The sequence below is a fragment of the Narcine bancroftii genome, chromosome 5, assembly GCF_036971445.1.
Source record: "Narcine bancroftii isolate sNarBan1 chromosome 5, sNarBan1.hap1, whole genome shotgun sequence".
In the NCBI taxonomy this organism is placed as follows: Eukaryota; Metazoa; Chordata; class Chondrichthyes; order Torpediniformes; family Narcinidae; genus Narcine; species Narcine bancroftii.
The window spans coordinates 90,641,246-90,660,785 of record NC_091473.1 but is presented as its reverse complement, the minus strand read 5'-3'; the positions used below and the strand labels follow the sequence as shown (position 1 = coordinate 90,660,785).

Sequence of the window (19,540 nt, the reverse complement as noted above, 5' to 3'; positions counted from 1 at the left end):
TCAATGTGTATTAACAATCTTCCCTGATGTCTCAGTCAGTAAATGTAGCATGTGGCGTGGCAGTGAGCCATATAATGCAGGGATCCCTGTTTTGACCCTTGGTTTGTGCTAAATCAGCTGGTCTCTGCTAAGGAGCCTGGTACTCAAACTGATCCCATTGCCCCCATACTAGGTAAGGAGTAAAATTGATCTTGCTGATAAACATACTAGTATGAAGTGACGGCAAGATTGTTCTCAATTGTGAGGTTCGTAACTTCAGAGGGTAATAAGTTGACATTTGGTAAACCGTCATCTGAAGGAGGCAAAGGGGCTCCTTCACAATATGACTGTAAGCTCAATATGAATCAGAAGATGAGACTTGGATCAAAATAAAATCAAATTTTATGAAAAGTGATGTGTTATGCGGTGAATTTACTGCCTAAACATTTAAGCAGTGAAGAGGCTCCTATTCATTAAATGCTTTAAAGCAGGGGTCTCAAGCTTGCGGCCCACGGGCCAACTGCGGCCCTCGGGACGATAGTTTGTGGCCCCGCCTTAATATGAAAGTTTAATGTTAGTGAGGCCCGCGAGTTTGATATGATTGGCACTTTTCAGTGTTGTGTGCGGAGCTGAACGAACCTACTAATCACGGTGGGGTATATTGCTCTCGGGGGCGGGACATTGGCTGGGCTTATTGCGAATATAAGCATATTTGTGTGCATTTTCTATTTGTCATTATATGCACGTGGCACATGCGCAATTTCCGCGGCTGCTCCCGCTTCACGCGCTTCGGCATCCAGTCTGAACCCGGAAGTTGTTGCTCAGCGGGACAGAAAAAGCGGAAAAGAAGCATCAGCTAAACACTGAAACTTCAACGCAAAATGTTTCAGTGTATACTCAGTCGCTCTTGATGAGACCACAGACATCACCGACACTGCCCAGCTCGCAATCTATGTTCGTGGTTTTGATGACAATTTTGAAGACACAGAGGAGTTGCTCACAGTAATTCCAATGCATGGCCAGACCACCGCTCAGGAGATATTTTACCAGCTGTGTGATGTCATTGAGAATGCCAGTTTGCCATGGAAGAGGTTTGTTGGAATAACAACCGATGGAGCGCCATCAATGACAGGGAGGAAAAATGGACTGGTGGCACTTGTTAAAAAAAAACTGGAAGAGGAGAGGGTGGAGGAGGCCATTGCTCTGTCAGCAGGCTCTTTGCAGCAAATGCCTGAAGTTTGACAATGTGATGTTTGTCGTTGTGAAATGCATCAACCAAATCAGATCCAGGAGCTTAAAGCACAGAAGGTGCTTTTTTAGAGGAAATGGAGTCAGATTATGGGGATGTGCTCTACTTCACCGAGGTACGTTGGCTCAGCAGGGGAAACATATTGAAGAGGTTTTTTGAGTTGAGAGCAGAAGTGAAAGCCTTCATGGAGAAAGATGGGGTTGCTGTTCCTGTGCTAAGTGATCCCAAATGGCTCATGGACTTAGCTTTTCTTGTTGATATTACACATGAGCTTAATGTACTGAACAAGAAGTTACAAGGCCAGGGGCAACTTGTCAGTGCTGCCTATGACAACATGAGAGCATTCTCTGCGAAACTTATGTTATGGAAAGCCCAGCTTTCTCAGACAAACCTTTGCCATTTCCCAGCATGCAAGGCACTCATGGATTCAGGCACACCATTCAGTGGTGAGAAGTATGTGGATGTCATTTTGAAGCTCCAGGAGGAATTTGATCACAGATTTGCAGACTTCAAGATGCACAGAGCCACATTTCAAATTTTTGCGGACCCCTTCTCCTTTGATGTGCAAGATGCCCCTCCTGTGCTTCAAATGGAGTTCATTGACCTGCAGTGCAACTCTGAACTCAAAACCAAGTTCAGGGAGGTGAGTGGAAAAGCAGACAAGCTTGGGCAATTTTTGAGAGAATTGCCCCCCAGCTTCCCTGAGCTTTCCCGAATGTTCAAGCGGACCATGTATCTTTTTGGGAGCAGATACTTGTGTGAAAAGCTCTTCTCTACCTTGAACTTCATTAAGTCCAAGTACAGGTCCAGAGTTACTGATGAGCATCTTCAAGCCCACTGAGGGTTTCAACTGCCTCCTCCCTTAAGCCAAATGTGACTCGGCTATGTGAGAGGGAGCGCTGCCAGATCTCTAGCAGTAAGAAGTAGGCAGAAGACATGTTCATAACAGTTTATGTTCAATGTTCCATTCATGTTCAGAAAGTTAAAGGTTAAAGAACTGTTAATACAGACATTTGAATCTGAATAATAATAATTACATTTCTCCAGTCAGCAACTATATGTGGTTTCTTCAGTCTTCTATATCTGCTGTATTATTATTTTCATTTTATTTATTTATTACTGATTGATTTTATTTTTTTTCATATGAATTGTTAATTTATTTATTTTTTCATCTTATTTTGTGTTAAAAAATAAAAAATAAAGACATTTGATAACATTGGAATGTTTTTGTAAGACCTTTTCTTGTGGAAAACCTGATGCGGCCCAGCCTCACACAGACTCTACCTCCAGCGGCCCCCGGGTAAATTGAGTTTGAGACCCCTGCTTTAAAGGAAATGTACCTCATTAAACTGCAACATGCACTTTCTTAAAAAATGTGCTTTAAACTATAAATGTTTCAAAAACATACCAGGGTGTTGGTTAATGGGGTATAATTTGGGCGGCACCGACTTGGAGGGCCAAATTAGCCTGTTACAGAGCAGTATGCCTAATTTAAAATTTAAATAGTGAAAGCTGAATATTTTTGTGCACCTCCTGCACTAACCTGACAAAATGCACAGTAGGCCAACTATTACAGTTATGAGAAAAGTAAGGGTTCCACTTGAATGAAAACAAGACATCCAAAGGTGACCATAATTATGAAATTGGGTTGGTAGTGTACAATTTTTAAATGCTGTTTTAAGACTTCAAGTGATGGAATGAATGCAACAAAATGTTCAAGATCTTGCAAACACCGACAGCTGGCTTCAGCAAGTCAGCAAATATATAAGAGCCAAGAGTTTTCATGCCTTCCATCACTACATCATGCATCAGCTTCTTCAAGAGTGCTTCCACTGTCCTCCTGGTGATCACTTAAACATTTTCCAGCTGATTATCATTCCCTCCCATTTAATTGTTCCCTCATTCACTTCTTGTCACACGCCAAACCTCTTTAATACTTTCTCCTATTCCTATCACTCCTGTGGTGGTGCTTTTTAAACACCAGCTGCTTACCTACAAATGATGTAGTACCTCACCAAATGCTGGAGCCAAACCTGCTGCATTGCACAGAATTCCAACAAGATTCATAACAGCCAGATTGGAAGAGGTATAAGGAAGAATTAATTTTGATATTTGAAAAAGTAAGATTAACAGTTGGAGATTAACAGATACAGATGTCACAATGAGAAACATACCAGAGCCAAAACAAAAAGTGAAAGAATAAAGACAAATGTCCCAACAAAAGAAATGAGAAAAACAAATGTCCCAACAAAAGAAACGAGAAAATTTTTAAAAATCAGATGCTATTTTCTTTTTCTATTATCAATAAAATGGAGGAGCAAATTGTTTTTAAAATGATTTTTTTCTACTTTATTTAGTTTCAGTTTTTAATAGAATTTATAAATGTACAAGTATTCAAACATTATAGCATGGTGCACTGTATGAAAGGAAGCCATTATTTGAGATAGACACATAGCATTCAGAAAGGTTGTAATGGAATCTAGCAATGACAGCCCCACCTCACTTGGTAATAGAGCAAAATCACTGCTCCAATCAGAGGACATAATTTGTGAGCATGGCAAGGATAGTTCCAGAGCTGCAAAAGGCAGGCACATTAAAATTTTTTAAAGTAAGTTAAAAGTTGAATTTTAAAGTGAGTTGGAGGTGGTAGTTAAAGAGTACCCTGATATGTTTTTTCCTTAAGATAGAAATGTGTACATGTTGTTCAATATCTAAGAATACTGTATCACCATTGGTAGAACAATAGCACCCTCTTGTGATATGAACCTACCATGTTGTCTAGAACATCTCTCCATTCTTTTCTTGGGTGGACTCAAATAGTATGGAATGAGACCAAACACAAATCATTAACACTGTTGGATATCACACGAGATATTAATTTTCAGAATAGCATGCGATCAATTTTCACCTTGTTTTACCTAATTCAGCATATATAGCGAGCTCTCCACTGGCCACCGAGACAGAGGTGCACCAAAGAAGAGGTACAAGGACTGCCTAAAGAAATCTCTTGGTGCCTGCCACATTGACCACCGCCAGTGGGCTGATATCGCCTCAAACCGTGCATCTTGGCGCCTCACAGTTCAGCGGGCAGCAACCTCCTTTGAAGAAGACCGCAGAGCCCACCTCACTGACAAAAGACAAAGGAGGAAAAACCCAACACCCAACCCCAACCAACCAATTTTCCCTTGCAACTGCTGCAACCGTGTCTGCCTGTCCCGCATCGGACTTGTCAGCCACAAACGAGCCTGCAGCTGACGTGGACATTACCCCTCCATAAATCTTCGTCCGTGAAGCCAAGCCAAAGATTCACATTATGCTAAAATTCTCTTTTTCACAAGATTGTTTAGTGTTTCCTCATTGGCCTATTCTGGCTGATATTGAATCTAAAATGGTTTTTCTTGTTTGATCAATTTCTATTTTAAATAGTTCAACTGTTGCTTCTCTGTAGGTAGGAAACTTAGCCCTCAAATTCTTCCACATTCATTGACATTTTTCAAGAAAATTACCTTTTGCTCCCATCACTGGGTTGGGGCTAAACTGTTTTAGCAACTGGGATGAGGGCATGTATCTCTCATCTCAGTTTTGTGAGTGATGAGATTTTAACATCTTAATAATATGCACTTTATAAGCCTCTTCAATATCTAGTGCAGTAGCAACTAAATGTTCTTAAGTGTTTACATCCAATGGCTTTTTAAATGCCTACTACCTTAATTATACAAGACATACAAAGCTCCTATACCCGTTTCCACTGAAATCCAAGGGTCACAGTCTTAAAGTAAATGACCATCCATTCGGGGATGAAGACGAGAAGAATTCTCTATCCAGGAGGACTTCACAGAGTGATTTAATTATATTGAAGTGGTTGAGTGATGTAAGATTAGTTCAGAAAGTGGCACTGAGTCAGAAGATCAGACCTTATCTAATTGAGTGGCACATGGGTCAGAATGGCCTTGTTTTTATATGATCATTTGCAAATGCTATACAAGAGAGAGGGTTACACTTTAAACAGAGTAGGATCAATATTCTGAGGAAAGATTTTCTTGATTCACCCATGAGGTGGCAAATGAGTTGGGCAGGGTTTGAGATTCAAGTTGGAGAGAAGGGGGCCAAAAAGTTTAAGGATGGAAGAAAGACAAAGAAAGTGTGTTGAAGCAGAAAGGGATGGTGGAGGACAAGTACTGATGCAAGGGCACTTATTTTAATGTAGGAAGCCTGACAAGGATAGCAGACAAGCTGATGGGACAATGGAATTCTATAGCCACAATGGAGTCATAGTTGAAGGAGGACCAGGACTGACAGCTGAAATATTCTGGGGTACTTGAGTTACTAAGTGATAGGAACAGTAGGAAGACAAGCATTGCAATACAAATCAAAGATAACACAATATTCTTTAGGGAGGATATTCCCAGAGAACTATTGTGTGAGGCAGTGTGGGTGGAAATCAGAAATCGAATAGGAGAAGTCAACTTGATGGGCGTACACTATAGGCCACCAAGCAGCCATCAGGAACTAGAGAATGAGGTTTGTAAAAATAGCAAATCTGTTATTGAAGTAGATTTAAACTTTGCCATCTTTGGCAGAGCTGGGGTGAACTCTGTTAAATGTATCCCTGAGAAGTTCCCCCAGCAATATATGGATAGAGAAGTGGTAATATTGGACCTTGTACTGAGAGATGTATGGATAGGGGAAAACTTTGGGACCAGTGACCACAATTCTATAAGTTACTGGAAAAGGATAACATTCGTGTTAAAGTTAGATCCCTAAATTGGGGTATGGTCAATTTCATCATGATTAAATAAGAGTTAACTGGTTGCAATCCAAACTGTCCGACCTAGGAGGGGAGGCAGGCCCCTCCAGCCCGGGTAAGAAACCTGCATAGGAGAAGGCCACTCCGATATAAAACCTACGACCCAAGGACCTCACTGCCACGTCCCAGCTTGCTTGGCCACGGCACACGAACCATGGGTGTAAAGGGTGGGGCCAGTACTGCGCACACTGCACTCCACCTAAAAGCTCCTTTGCGCAGGCCCGAGGACATGTCAACGTCCTCCCCCTCCATGTCCTCCCCCTCAAAAGATGCTCACAAACTCAAGCTAGCATGCTGGAACATCAGAACCATGCTAGACAAGTCTGACAGCCACCGACCTGAACGTCGGTCTGCCCTCATTGCACATGAACTCCTCAGACTTGACATCGACATAGCCGCTCTCAGTGAAGTCCGCCTGGCAGATGTAGGCAGCCTCCAAGAACGCGGCGCGGGCTACACACTCTACTGGTCTGGCAAGCCTTTGGATGAACGACGCCTATCTGGTGTAGGCTTCATGGTCAAGAACTCCATTGCCTCCGAACTCGAAAATCTCCCGACAGGCCACTTGGACCAGATCATGTCCATGCGACTCCCCCTTCAAAACAAGTGTCGCATCACCCTCGTCAGTGTCTATGCTCCAACCCTCCAGGCGGAATCTGCAGAAAAGGACAAGTTCTACATTGATCTGCACAACCTCATTCAACGCACCCCTACAGCCGACAAGGTTGTCATCCTTGGCGACTTCAACGCTCGCGTCGGCAAAGACTCAGAAACCTGGCCAGGAATCCTGGGCAAGCATGGTGTCAGCAAGTGCAATGACAACGGGCGCCTCCTGTTGGAGCTCTGCGCAGAACAGCGGCTTGTCATTACAAACACCCTTTTTCAGCAGAGGGACAGCCTGAAGACTACCTGGATGCATCCCCGATCCAAACACTGGCACCTCCTGGACTACGTCCTGGTGCGAGAAAGAGACAAACGAGATGTGCTCCACACCAGGGTCATGCCCAGCGCGGAATGCCACACTGACCACCGGCTGGTTCGCTGCAAGCTCAACCTTCACTTCAAGCCAAAGTCCAGGAACAGTAAAGTCCCCAGAAAAAGGTTCAATGTTGGAAACTTGCAGTCAAACGAAGTGAGAGGAAACTTCCAGGCAAACCTCTAAGCAAAGCTTGAGGATGCAATCCACCTCACGGACTCGTCCCCTGAAACCCTCTGGGATCAGCTGAAGACTGCCATACTGCAATCCACTGAAGAGGTACTGGGCTTCTCCTCCAGGAAAAACAAGGACTGGTTCGACGAAAACAACCAGGATATCCAGGAGCTGCTGGCAAAGAAGCGAGCTGCCCACCAGGCTCACCTTGCAAAGCCGTCCTGGTCAGAGAAGAAATTAGCCTTCCGTCGCGCATGCAGCCATCTTCTGCGCAAACTCCGGGAGATCCAAAATGAGTGGTGGACTAGCCTTGCCAAACGAACCCAGCTCAGCGTGGACATTGGCGACTTCAGGGGTTTTTACGAGGCTCTAAAGGGTGTGTACGGCCCCTCACCCCAAGTCCAAAGCCTGCTGCGCAGCTCAGATGGCAAAGTCCTCCTCAGCGACAGGATCTCCATCCTCAACCGATGATCAGAACACTTCCAATCTCTTTTCAGTGCCAACCACTCAGTCCAAGAATCCGCCCTGCTCTAGCTCCCTCAACAGCCCTTAAGGCTAGAGCTGGATGAGGTCCTCACCCGGGAAGAGACATATAAGGCAATTGAACAACTGAAAAGTGGCAAAGCAGCAGGTATGGATGGAATTCCCCCCAGAGGTCTGGTAGGCTGGCAGCAAAACTCTGCATGCCAAACTGCATGAGTTTCTCAAGCTCTGCTGGGACCAAGGAAAGCTACCTCAGGACCTTCGTGATGCCATCATCATCACCCTGTACAAAAACAAAGGCGAGAAATCAGACAGCTCAAACTACAGGGGAATCACGCTGCTCTCCATTGCAGGCAAAATCTTCGCTAGGATTCTCCTCAATAGAATAATACCTAGTGTCGCTGAAAATGTTCTCCCAGAATCACAGTGTGGCTTTCGCGCAAACAGAGGAACTACTGACATGGTCTTTGCCCTCAGACAGCTCCAAGAAAAGTGCAGAGAACAAAACAAAGGACTCTACGTCACCTTTGTTGACCTCACCATAGCCTTCGACATCGTGAGTAGGAAAGGGCTTTGGAAAATACTAGAGCGCCTCGGATGCCCCCCAAAGTTCCTCAACATGGTTATCCAACTGCACGAAAACCAACAAGGTCGGGTCAGATACAGCAATTGAGCTCTCTGAACCCTTCTCCATTAACAATGGCGTGAAGCAAGGCTGCGTTCTCGCACCAACCCTCTTTTCAATCTTCTTCAGCATGATGCTGAAAGAAGCCATGAAAGACGTCAACAATGAAGACGCTGTTTACATCCGGTACCACACAGATGGCAGTCTCTTCAATCTGAGGTGCCTGCAAGCTCACACCAAGACACAAGAGCAACTTGTCCGTGAACTACTCTTTGCAGACGATGCCGTTTTAGTTGCCCATTCAGAGCCAGCTCTTCAGCGCTTGACGTCCTGTTTTGCGGAAACTGCCAAAATTTTTGGCCTGGAAGTCAGCCCGAAGAAAACTGAGGTCCTCCATCAGCCAGCTCCCCACCATGACTACCAGCCCCCCCCCCACATCTCCATCGGGCACACAAAACTCAAAACGGTCAACCAGTTTACCTATCTCGGCTGCACTATTTCATCGGATGCAAGGATCGACAACGAGATAGACAACAGACTCGCCAAGGCAAATAATGCCTTTAGAAGACTACACAAAAGAGTCTGGAAAAACAACCAACTGAAAAATCTCACAAAGATTAGCGTATACAGAGCTGTTGTCATACCCACACTCCTGTTCGGCTCCGAATCATGGGTCCTCTACTGGCATCACCTGCAGCTCCTAGAACGCTTCCACCAGCGTTGTCTCCGCTCCATCCTCAACATTCATTGGAGCGACTTCATCACCGACATCGAAGTACTCGAGATGGCAGAGGCCGACAGCATTGAATCCATGCTGCTGAAGATCCAACTGCACTGGGTAGGTCACGTCTCCAGAATGGAGGACCATCGCCTTCCCAAGATCGTGTTATATGGCGAGCTCTCCACTGGCCACCGAGACAGAAGTGCACAAAAGAAGAGGTACAAGGACTACCTAAAGAAATCTCTTGGTGCCTGCCACATTGACCACCGCCAGTGGGCTGATATCGCCTCAAACCGTGCATCTTGGCGCCTCACAGTTCGGCGGGCAGCAACCTCCTTGGAAGAAGACCACAGAGCCCACCTCACTGACAAAAGACAAAGGAGAAAAAACCCAACACCCAACCCAACCAACCAATTTTCCCTTGCAACCGTGTCTATCTGTCCCACATCGGACTTGTCAGCCACAAACGAGCCTGCAGCTGACGTGGACATTACCCCTCCATAAATCTTCGTCTGCGAAGCCAAGCCAAAGAAATAAGAGTTAGCAATACCGTAGTTGACTGGATGCAAGTGTTAGCGAATAAGAACAAGACTACCAAAACATTTTACAATGTAATAAAGAAGATTCATGAAAAGTGGGAGGAGAGGGAGATAACTAAAGATAGCTTAAGGCATGCTTGCATCAGCAGTGAAGACATATTAGATCATATCATGGTGGATAAATGACCAGGTCCAGACCAGGTGTAACCTAGAACTTTGTGGGAAAGCAGGAAGGAAATTGTTGGGGCCTTGACAGACATTTTCAACTCATTCCTGAGGATGGGAATGGTTCTAGAGGTCTGGAGAATGCAAATGTCATGACTTTATTCAAAAAGGGCTGTAAGGGAAAAGGTAACTACAGGACCAAAATCTGTGGTAGGGAAATTGCTGGAAAGGATTTTGAGAGATAGAGTCTATCAACATTTGAATGAACAGGGCTAAATTAAAGGGTGCCAGCATAAATATGTGCATGGAAAATGGTGTTGCTAGGATTAAGGAAGTTGAGTTAACATGAGAGACTAAAAAAACGAGGTCTGTTTTCCTTAAAACGCAGGAGGTTGAGAGGGGATCTATAAAATTTGGAAAGGCATAGATAGATAAGATGAATATTGACAATCTGTTTCCTGGTGTCAGATAATATAAGATGAGAGGGCACCACTGCAAGTTGAGGTAAGTGGGATTTAGAAGGGACACAAGGGTACAGTTCTTCACTCAGAGTGAAATGAGCTGCCAGACAAAGTGGAGGAGGCAGCTGCATTAGCTTCCTTTAAGAAGCATTTGGATAATTACATGGATGGGAGGGGATTGGAGAGGTATGGGTCTAATGCAGGCAAGTGTGACTAAAGCAGAGTTGTTCAGCATAGATAGCTGTGTTTTTGGGCCTGTTTAAATGCTCTCAGTGGTCCTCAACCTTTTTCTTTTCACTCAAATTCCACTCTCAGTAATCCCTATGACATAAGCGCTCCGTGATTAGTAAGGGATTGCCTAAGGTGGTATGTGAGTGGGAAGGGAAGGTTGAGAACCACTACTCTAGACCCAATTGTTACTGAAATATTTTGCTTGAGAAAAATAGTAATTGGCCCATTTCCTTTGGAATTATGAAACAATGGACATAACGAATCAATTAGGTACAATTAAAGCAGTGGTTTTCAAACTTGGTCTGTGAGTGGAAAGAAAAAGATTGAGAACCACTCCTAGTAGAGCATTTAATTATCCCCACATTCACATCAACTCCCCACAGGATCTACCACTCACATACCCATTATAGCAGCCAATTAATCTATCCAGTCTTTGGGATGCGGGAGGAAATCAGAGGGCCCAGCAAAAATATTCAGTCACAGAGAGAAGGGCAAACTCCACACAGAAGGAGGGCTGAACCTGGGTCTGGTGCAGTGAAGCAGCATCTCTGCAAGCTGCAGCATTGTACCACACCAACAGTTTCAACATTTCATACTGGGTCCAAGATTGCATCATTTTGTATAGCAGGCAAATGGATCATTCAACCTAACTTGTCCACATCAACCAACATCCCCATCAAATTTGGTCCCATTTTCTTGAGGTTGGTCCCTGTTCCTCTGAGCCTTTTCTATCCAGGCACCTATATGTTTTTTTTTAAATTTTGTAATTGTACCTGCCTCAATCATTTGCATCGTAGAAATCCTATTGTGTAGCACGAAGGAATATTAATTTCAGTTTTGGTGTGGTGAGTGCCTTGCAAACGCATCTGCTAGCCTGGCCAAAATTTGATAAAAACACATTTTAGTAGTAGCAGATGGACTGGATTGATGGACAGTCAGGAGACCATCTGGTTATGAGATATGCTCCCATATAGTTCTCCAAGCCTATGCTTTTCAATTACTTAGCACCAATTCATTTTGTAGGTCTGGCACTAATGAAATTAAGATAACTCTCACAAACACATATAATGAAAAAAATATTATTTACAGTGATTCCCCATACCCTACCAAAAAAAGTATTTCTTCCATAATGTGATTTCACAAATCAACATCAATAATTTCCCCCGACTTGTAAATGACAATTCCAGAGAATGATTATACAGAACATTTAGCCAGCAAATAAATTAGATCAATTAAAAATACATTAAAAGGCACAAATAGTGTCAATTTAACTTGTACACGTTGCATAAAGAAACAGTGTCACCCAGATGTGTTATAATTCAGCTGAATAAATCAGCTCCTTTTCTGCACTTCATTTCAGGTCACAATGCTTTCTGTGCAGTTGTAAATCCATTCTCGTCTTTCATCAACAGGCATCACATGTTGGCACACCTACAAATAACAAATATTAAAATTAATATTTCCATTTTATTCTGTGTTGGGTTATACGGGAAAATTAATAATTTGCTCACAATCCTTCCTGTTTTAATCTTTTCATGCTTCATGGCATAATGGCTGATCGCAGCCAGGAATTTTTTTATGCTCTCTTCATTGGATCAACACGCAACCTCAGTTTTGCAATGTTCATTTAGAAATATTAATATGGGCAAATTTTGAAACGACTATGGTAAAGGGTTTGAGATTTATAACATAACATAACAATTTACAGCACGGAAACAGGCCATTATGCCAAACAGCATTTCCCAGAATCTTGAATTGGCTCAAGTTTACAACCAATTCCTCTCATGGATTAATACCTCATCAAAAGCTCAGTTTAGCCTCACCCCAAAGAAAGCAGAATGAATCTGAACAGAAACTAAGATTTAGGAAGGGGTACTCTTTGTTAGAACCACTCCCACTCCCCTCTACTTTATTTGGGTACGACTACGCTTTGAAAAACTTTCCAAATGCGCTTTCTTCACTGTTAGAAAGAAAACTTTTTTCTAATGTACCAAAGATCGTTAGCCTCGACTATTTGCATGGATGGTTCAAAATCATTGACAAATAAAACTTTCATAATTGATAAAAAGGGCATCAAAGAGAAGTCTGTTTATTGAAACTGTATCCTTACTTTTTAGGGTGATTCACTATGAATGAACTATCTAACATGGTGGGGTGGTATTCTATTGGAACTAGTTCTTTGAATATACTGGAACTGTCATTCATTTGTAATTTGGGCAGCCAAGATACAGCGCCTGCCATACAGACTGCTTTCAGAACAGCTGTGGGTTTAATTGAAATTACCCAAGTATTAGTTTGCCCAGCCATCTGCAGAACATTCTGTAAACAAAAAAAACCCCACTATTGTAAATATTCAGTTAAAATTAAATTGTCTAATCATAATTACCAATAATTTTCAGAGAAAATTAACTGTTTAAATAATGTAATTTATGAATGCATAATGGTGGGCTTAGAAATAAATCAGCTTGTTAGAGGAGAAGCAATCCACAGAAATTGAGACACCAAAGATGATAGGATTACTATCCTTTATGCTGAGATGGGAGTGACACCATTAAATGGAAGGACAGTACAATTCTGATTATCCAAAATACTCAGTTATCTGGGAAAAAAAAAAATTTGGACCCAGAAGTGACATCTGTTAGGCTCCAAAAATTTTTTTGGATAATTTGACGCCAAAATGATGTCATTTCGCCTCTGAAAATTTTTGGATAAATGAGGATATCTGAAACCATCAGAAATCCTCAGTTATCCGAAAGATTTTCAGAGCTGAACTAACACTACAGGTTGAAAAAAATTTGGAATTTTGGAAAAACCTCTGAGTAAAATTTTGAGTTTTTGATGTTATTTTGTTCGTTGTTTTTTGGTGAGAATTAAACATTATTTCATGCTTTAAAAGCCTTCCCTTGTTTCTTGTTGTCTAAACACTGTTACAAATGATTTGCTGTTGCTATTGGGCTGTTTTTTTAAAAATAATCAGTTATCCGAAAATATCGTTTATCCAAAATAGGCCCGGTCCTGACCATTTCAGATAATCAGAGTTGTACTTACTGTATTATGAAGAGTTTTGATACACAAAAAAAAACTATTTTTACTCTTCCAGTTGGTCAACACAACATTAAATTCAATTATAAAACAGGCTGACAGGAGATTGGGAAAACATTTTTAGCATGTAGTTGTGTTCTGGATTGTACTGTTGTAAAGGGTGGTAGGAGCAGATTTAATAAAATCCTCAAAAGACAAAGGACAAAAAGGAAGTCTCAGTTCAGGGGAAATGCTAGGGAATCAGGCTTAATTGGAGATGGTCAGGTAACATTTGTCAAGGAAATGAACAATAATGGCACAGTTTTTGTATCGGTTAGCGCAACGCCTTTACAGCGCCAGCGATTGGGTCTGGGGTTCAAATCCCACGCTGTCTGAAAGGAGTTTGTACTGTGACAAATTATAGATACGTTTTTGGGAGATAAATTGGGGCAGGTGTTTTAATCTAGGTCACATACAAAAACACTTTAAAACAGATCTTATTTAAAGCACTGGTGCTCTACTCATGCTAGACATGTCAGCCCCAGACTTCACTTGCAAAAGCTTTGGAGAGTGCTCAAGAGACTTCACTAATGGTTTGTTGTTCACAAAAAGGCAACGGCATCCGCAGTCTCTTTGTACTTCATAATTGTACTTGTATTTAAAAGAGCTGTTGGGTTACACAAATACATTGATGACAGGTTTTTGACTGGATAAATTCCAAATAGCATTTATACGTTTGGGTTAGCGGTGGCTAGGAAATGTATTGTTGTTACGTGGAAGAATGATGTTGAATTGAATATATAAAGATGGCACAATGAACTAAAATTGTGTATTTACTTAGAGAAGATAACATAACTTACAAAATAATTATCTTTTTTTTGTTAAAATGTGGAGTTTATATTTGAAGCGTATGGGTTTAGATACAAGATAAATGTTTTTTTTACGATGTACCCAAAATATTACCCAAAATATGTATTTCACTCCGTCATGGAAGAGGGACATAGAGGGTGGGGTGGGAGGAGGGTGGGGGGAGGGGGTTATAGGGGTATAGTTTTTTTTTATATGTAAATTGTTTTGTATGCATTTTACAAAATTAAAAAATAAAATTTTCAAAAAAGTATTTAAAAGAGCCAAGGCAACCACAAAGGGTTAAAAGGCCTTGTTCTTTTCTATATGATTTTATGATTCTAAGAGATGCATTTATGATATTGAGTGAGATGAATTTTCCCTAATGGCTGGCAAGTATTCATTGTATTTAGAATTGATTGTCTTATTTCAACAATGTTTTGGAACAAGCAGAAGAAAAATAGGCAGATTCTCGACTTGACTGCCATTTAGTCATTGCAGTGAATATGGAGATTGTTGATACTAAAGGGGCTTAAACGAGAAAGAAAAATTATTCAGGGAAAATACTACATACTCTACACCTAACCAGCAACTCAAAAAGTAAAGATGGATTTTATTCTTAAATAAGAAAAAATATACATTCTTTACTATCATCTATTTGGTGAGAAATTCTTGAATTTAGGGCTGGATTAATTGAATTTAAGAGCAGAGAGATTCTGTTGCCACTGTACAGGGTACTGGTGAAACTGCACTTGGAGTACTACAAGCAATTCTGATCTCCTCACTTTGCTGGCAGTGCAAAAGAATTTAAACTGGATTGATTCCAAAAATGAAGAGGTGATTGTGTAGTCTGCGACTATACTAATTGGAGTTGGTAGGACAAAGGGGAAATCTGATAAAAACAAGAAATAGAAAAGATAGAGGTAGAGGTAGAGAATTTTTTCCACTGGCAGGTGAGACTAAAACTAGAGATCATGGCTTCAAGATTTAGGGGAGTAGATTTAGGACAAGAAGAGGAACTCCTTCTCCCAGAGAGTAGTGAATCTGTGCAATTCTTTGCACAATGGAAGTTGTCTCATTAAATGCATTTCAGACAGATAAGGAGATTTTCTATGATTCTTTAATTTTTGAATAGTAGGAGAATTAAGGGTTATGCAGGTAAGTGGAGCTGAATCCATGGCCATGATCTTATTGAATGGTGGTGCAGGCTCAATGGGACAAATGGCCTATTCTTGAACCTATGTATTTCTTTTGTTCCGGTGCCCTATTTTAGTCAATATTTAGCAAACTTAACTTATTAACTACCCATTTTTCAGCTATTTCCTTGGAACAAACAAATATGAAGACCCTATTTAGAACTTCTACTACCTGTATCGATATGTAATATCCTTTTAGTTCCGAGTACCCTTCCCTTGAAACCAAATTTCTATTTATCTACCACCTTATAAACAGGATTTATGATGCACTGTATCTAAATGCTGACCACTGATTATCAATCTATTCTAATCCCATTTACCAGTGCTTGATCTGCAGCCTTCTACACCTTGACAATTCAAGTGTTTATGTGGATGCAGCTTAAATGCTGAGTGAGTTACCTGCTTCCACCACCTTCTCAGTAAGTGCATTTCAGATTCCAATCACCTCCAGATGATTAGATTTTGGATCCAATTTGACAATTTACCTTAGATCCCATGAGCTCCAACCTTGTGGACCCATCTTTCATGTGGCACCTTGTCAAAGACCCAACTGAACTCTATATAAATTACCCACTTATTGCCCTCATCAAGATATTCATTTACCTCTTCAAATAAACTCAATTTGTCAGACAGGATCTCCCACCAACAACCACCTGCACAACATCTCTAATTAATTAATGCCTTTTCCAAGTATAGATTAAGACTTTGGAGTTTCCTTATATGTGAGCTACTCATCCGCTGTCATACAGTCCTTCTTCCCCTTTTATTTCCTTTTTCTGTTCCCTCCTAATATTTCCATTTTTGCTTGGTTCTTCTGCCTGACATCTATCAATGCTTGATCTTACTTTCTGTCAGAGGCTATTGTAATTGAGGATGGTGAGGTTGGGGTGTGTGGTTTGGATGAGCAAGTGGGAATATTCTACTCCCAAAGTATCAGTAAACACAAAGGCTGAACTCGCATCTCTCTTGATCAAGAATATTCAGAAGAATATGCATTCATCCTCTTAATGGTGGCACAATTAGCATAATGGTTAGAACAATATTACAGCACTAGCGATCTGGGTTCAAATCTGTCAGTGTCTGCACTGTCAGGTTATATGTCCTCCCCATGACCACATGGGGTTTCTTCCCACGTTGCAAATATATGCAGTGTTAGTAGTTTAATTGATCACATGGGTGTACTGTATTTGAGCAGCATGGGCTTGTGGGCCAGGACCTATTAGTGTTCTATAAATCTAAACGAAACACCAAACTATTACCTTTGTCTTTGACTTATTATTATTATCATGTTTACGATAGGACACTTGGTATCCCCCAAGATCTTTGCTCCGTACTTTTAATACATTTTTATTTCTCCACAAATGAACTCTTCCATTAATTAACAACCTATAAAATGCATGCATTGATGTAATGGCACTTCTATAATTTCTTAGTTAAAACCAGATAGATTCAGTACTTGATCCTTCAGGGTCAATTTGTTTTAAAAACATTGCTAACTCGCATCTTTCTTTCCCTACACTGCAAGTCTCAAGTACGTCCTTCTTTTCCTGATATATATTTACAGACACTATCATTAATCTATTTGACAATATCAACCTTGCACACATTAACAGTCTTAGTATTTTTGGTAACAGAATGTAATATTTTTTTAAAATCACAATAAAGAAATGACCTGTGTGGGAAACAAAAAAAATTAATCGTGCCTCAGAATGGGTTAAAATAGTTCAGAATAAATAAATAACTTTAATGATCAGTCAATATTGTCATAGTGGTCAGGTATCTGGCATAAAGTCTGGTCTTTCAGCTTAGAAGGAAAAGGGAGAGCAGAGGTGAGCTGCAATGATGGGGGATATGAAAGGGGAACCAGACTGAGCTCCCATATATGTTGCCGCATAGGCACAGCATTCACAAGTGGGAGAGTGAGCAGCCACTTTGGTACCAATGACACAGATAAGAAAAGCAATGAGGTCCTTAAGAGGGAATGTAGGGAGTTAGGAAGGAAGCCAAAAGCCAGACCTCAAGGGTGGTAATCTCCAGTTTGCTGCTTGTGCCATGTGCCAGTGAGGACCAGATTATGAATTTATGACAGATGAATGGTGGCTGAAGAGTTGGTGAAGGGGGCAGGGGTTCAGATTTGTGGATAATTGGGATTTCTCCAAGGTAATGATCAGATGTACAAAAAGGACAGGATGCACCTGAATAAGAGGAACCAATATCCTGGCAGGCAAATTTGCTAGAGCTACTGGGGAGGGCTTAAACTAGTTTGGCAGGGGGATGGGAACCAGAATGAGAGGCAGTGAATTGGATTGAAGATATACAAATAGATGCACTGTGCAACAAGATTGTGAGGAAGAATGGGCAGCCAACAGGGAAAATTACAAGTGTATGATTAAGGATTTAACTTGTGGTACTTTGAAACAAAATTGAAAAGGTGATGAATACAGTACTGAAGGTCTCCTATTTAAAAGCCAGAGTACAAGTTGTGGCTGAAAAAAGATCACAGCTAAGAATTAATATCCATGCATACACAGTATATCAGAAAGACAGGTTAAAATGGAATTACTGTAAATATTTAGAGAGAGGAGACATTGAAACAGAAGATATAAAATCTCTGCGAGTTTAATTAAGAAACTGTAGGGGGTAAAAAGCCTCTGATGAGAATTGAATATTGGCCTTCAAAGAGTAGCCAGGATGTGATGGCTTAACTACAGAGGGAGATAAAGAAGGCATGCAAAAAGGGCAATATTACAATAGTCATGTGGGATTTCAATATACAGGGAGTTAATTCAGAAAACCAAGTTGGTGCAGGATCCCAAGAGAAGAAATTTATAGAATGCCAACTGGATGGCTTCTTAGAACAGCTGTGGGTCAGCCAATCAGGGTAATGGCAATTCTGGATTGGACATTGTGTAATGAATCAGTGTAATGAAGGTTGCTGAAGGTAAGGGAACCCTTAGGAGGCAGTGCTAATAATAGGATAGAATTCACCCTCCAGTTCAAGACAGAGAAACTAAAATCAGATGTGTCAGTATACCAGTGGAATAAGGGGACTACAGAGGCGTGAGAGAGGAAATGGCCAAAGTTGATTGGAATGGCACACTAGTAGCGAAGATGGCTGAGTAACAATGGCTGGAGTTTCTGCAAGAAATAAGGAAGGTGCAGGACTGGTATATTCCAAAAAAGAAGAAATATTTGAATAGAAAAATGACACAACTGCAGCTGACAAGGAAAGTCAAAGCCAAAATAAAAGCAAAAGCATAAGGAAGCAAGAATTAGTAAGAAGAGAGAGGACTAGGAAGGTCACTGAAGGAAACTAAGGTCATTAGGAAGGAAAAGATGAACTGAAAGGAAGCTAAAAAAATAATATCAAAAGGATACCAAAAAGCTATTGTAAATATATTAGGCTTGAAAAAGAGATGAGAATAGATATAGGGCGATGGAAAATGATGCTGATAAATTGTAATAAGAAAAAAGGAGATGGCAGAGGAACTCAATGAGTATTTTACATTAGTCTTCAGTGTTGAAGACATTAACATGACTTCCAAGGGTGTCAGGGAAGAGAGATGATTGCAATTACAATGACCAGAGAGAAGGAACTTGGAATGCTGAGTTGTCCAAGGATAAATAAGTATCCAGGATCAGATGGAATGCATCTACGGTTTCTGGAAGAGATTTGGAGGCATTTGTATTGATCTTCCAAGAATCAGGCATGATTCCAGAGGACTGGAACATTGCAAAGGTCACTCTGCTATTTAAAAAGGAAGGGAGGCAGCAGAAAGGAAATTATAGACCTGTTAGCCTAACATAGGTGGTTAGGACGTTGTTGGAGTCAATTGTCAAAGATGAGATTATGGAGTACCTGGAGGTGGATGACAAAATAGGCCAAAGTCAGCATGGTTTCTTTAGTGAAATACTTTGCCTAACAGACCTACAGCAAATTTTTGAGGAAACCACAAGCAGGCGAGTCAAAGGAGATGCAGTTGTTATCATACATTTGGATTTTAACAAAGCCTTTGACAAAATGATGCATATGAAGTTGCTTAACAAGCCCATGGAATTAGGGGTAA

At 41.1% G+C, this 19,540-nt stretch overlaps 1 protein-coding gene across 3 annotated transcripts in view; it reads right to left on the bottom strand.

Annotated features, from left to right (window-relative positions):
* Positions 1 to 3,577: 3,577 nt before the first annotated feature.
* Positions 3,578 to 19,540, bottom strand: part of efcab7 (EF-hand calcium binding domain 7) — a 123,192-nt gene continuing 107,229 nt past the window's right edge. For all 3 annotated transcript variants that reach the window (XM_069938322.1, XM_069938323.1, XM_069938321.1), the window contains one exon: positions 3,578 to 11,841. In XM_069938322.1, the coding sequence (XP_069794423.1) occupies positions 11,767 to 11,841 (75 nt within the window). In that variant the 3' untranslated portion in view covers positions 3,578 to 11,766. The remainder of the gene's footprint in view (positions 11,842 to 19,540) is intronic.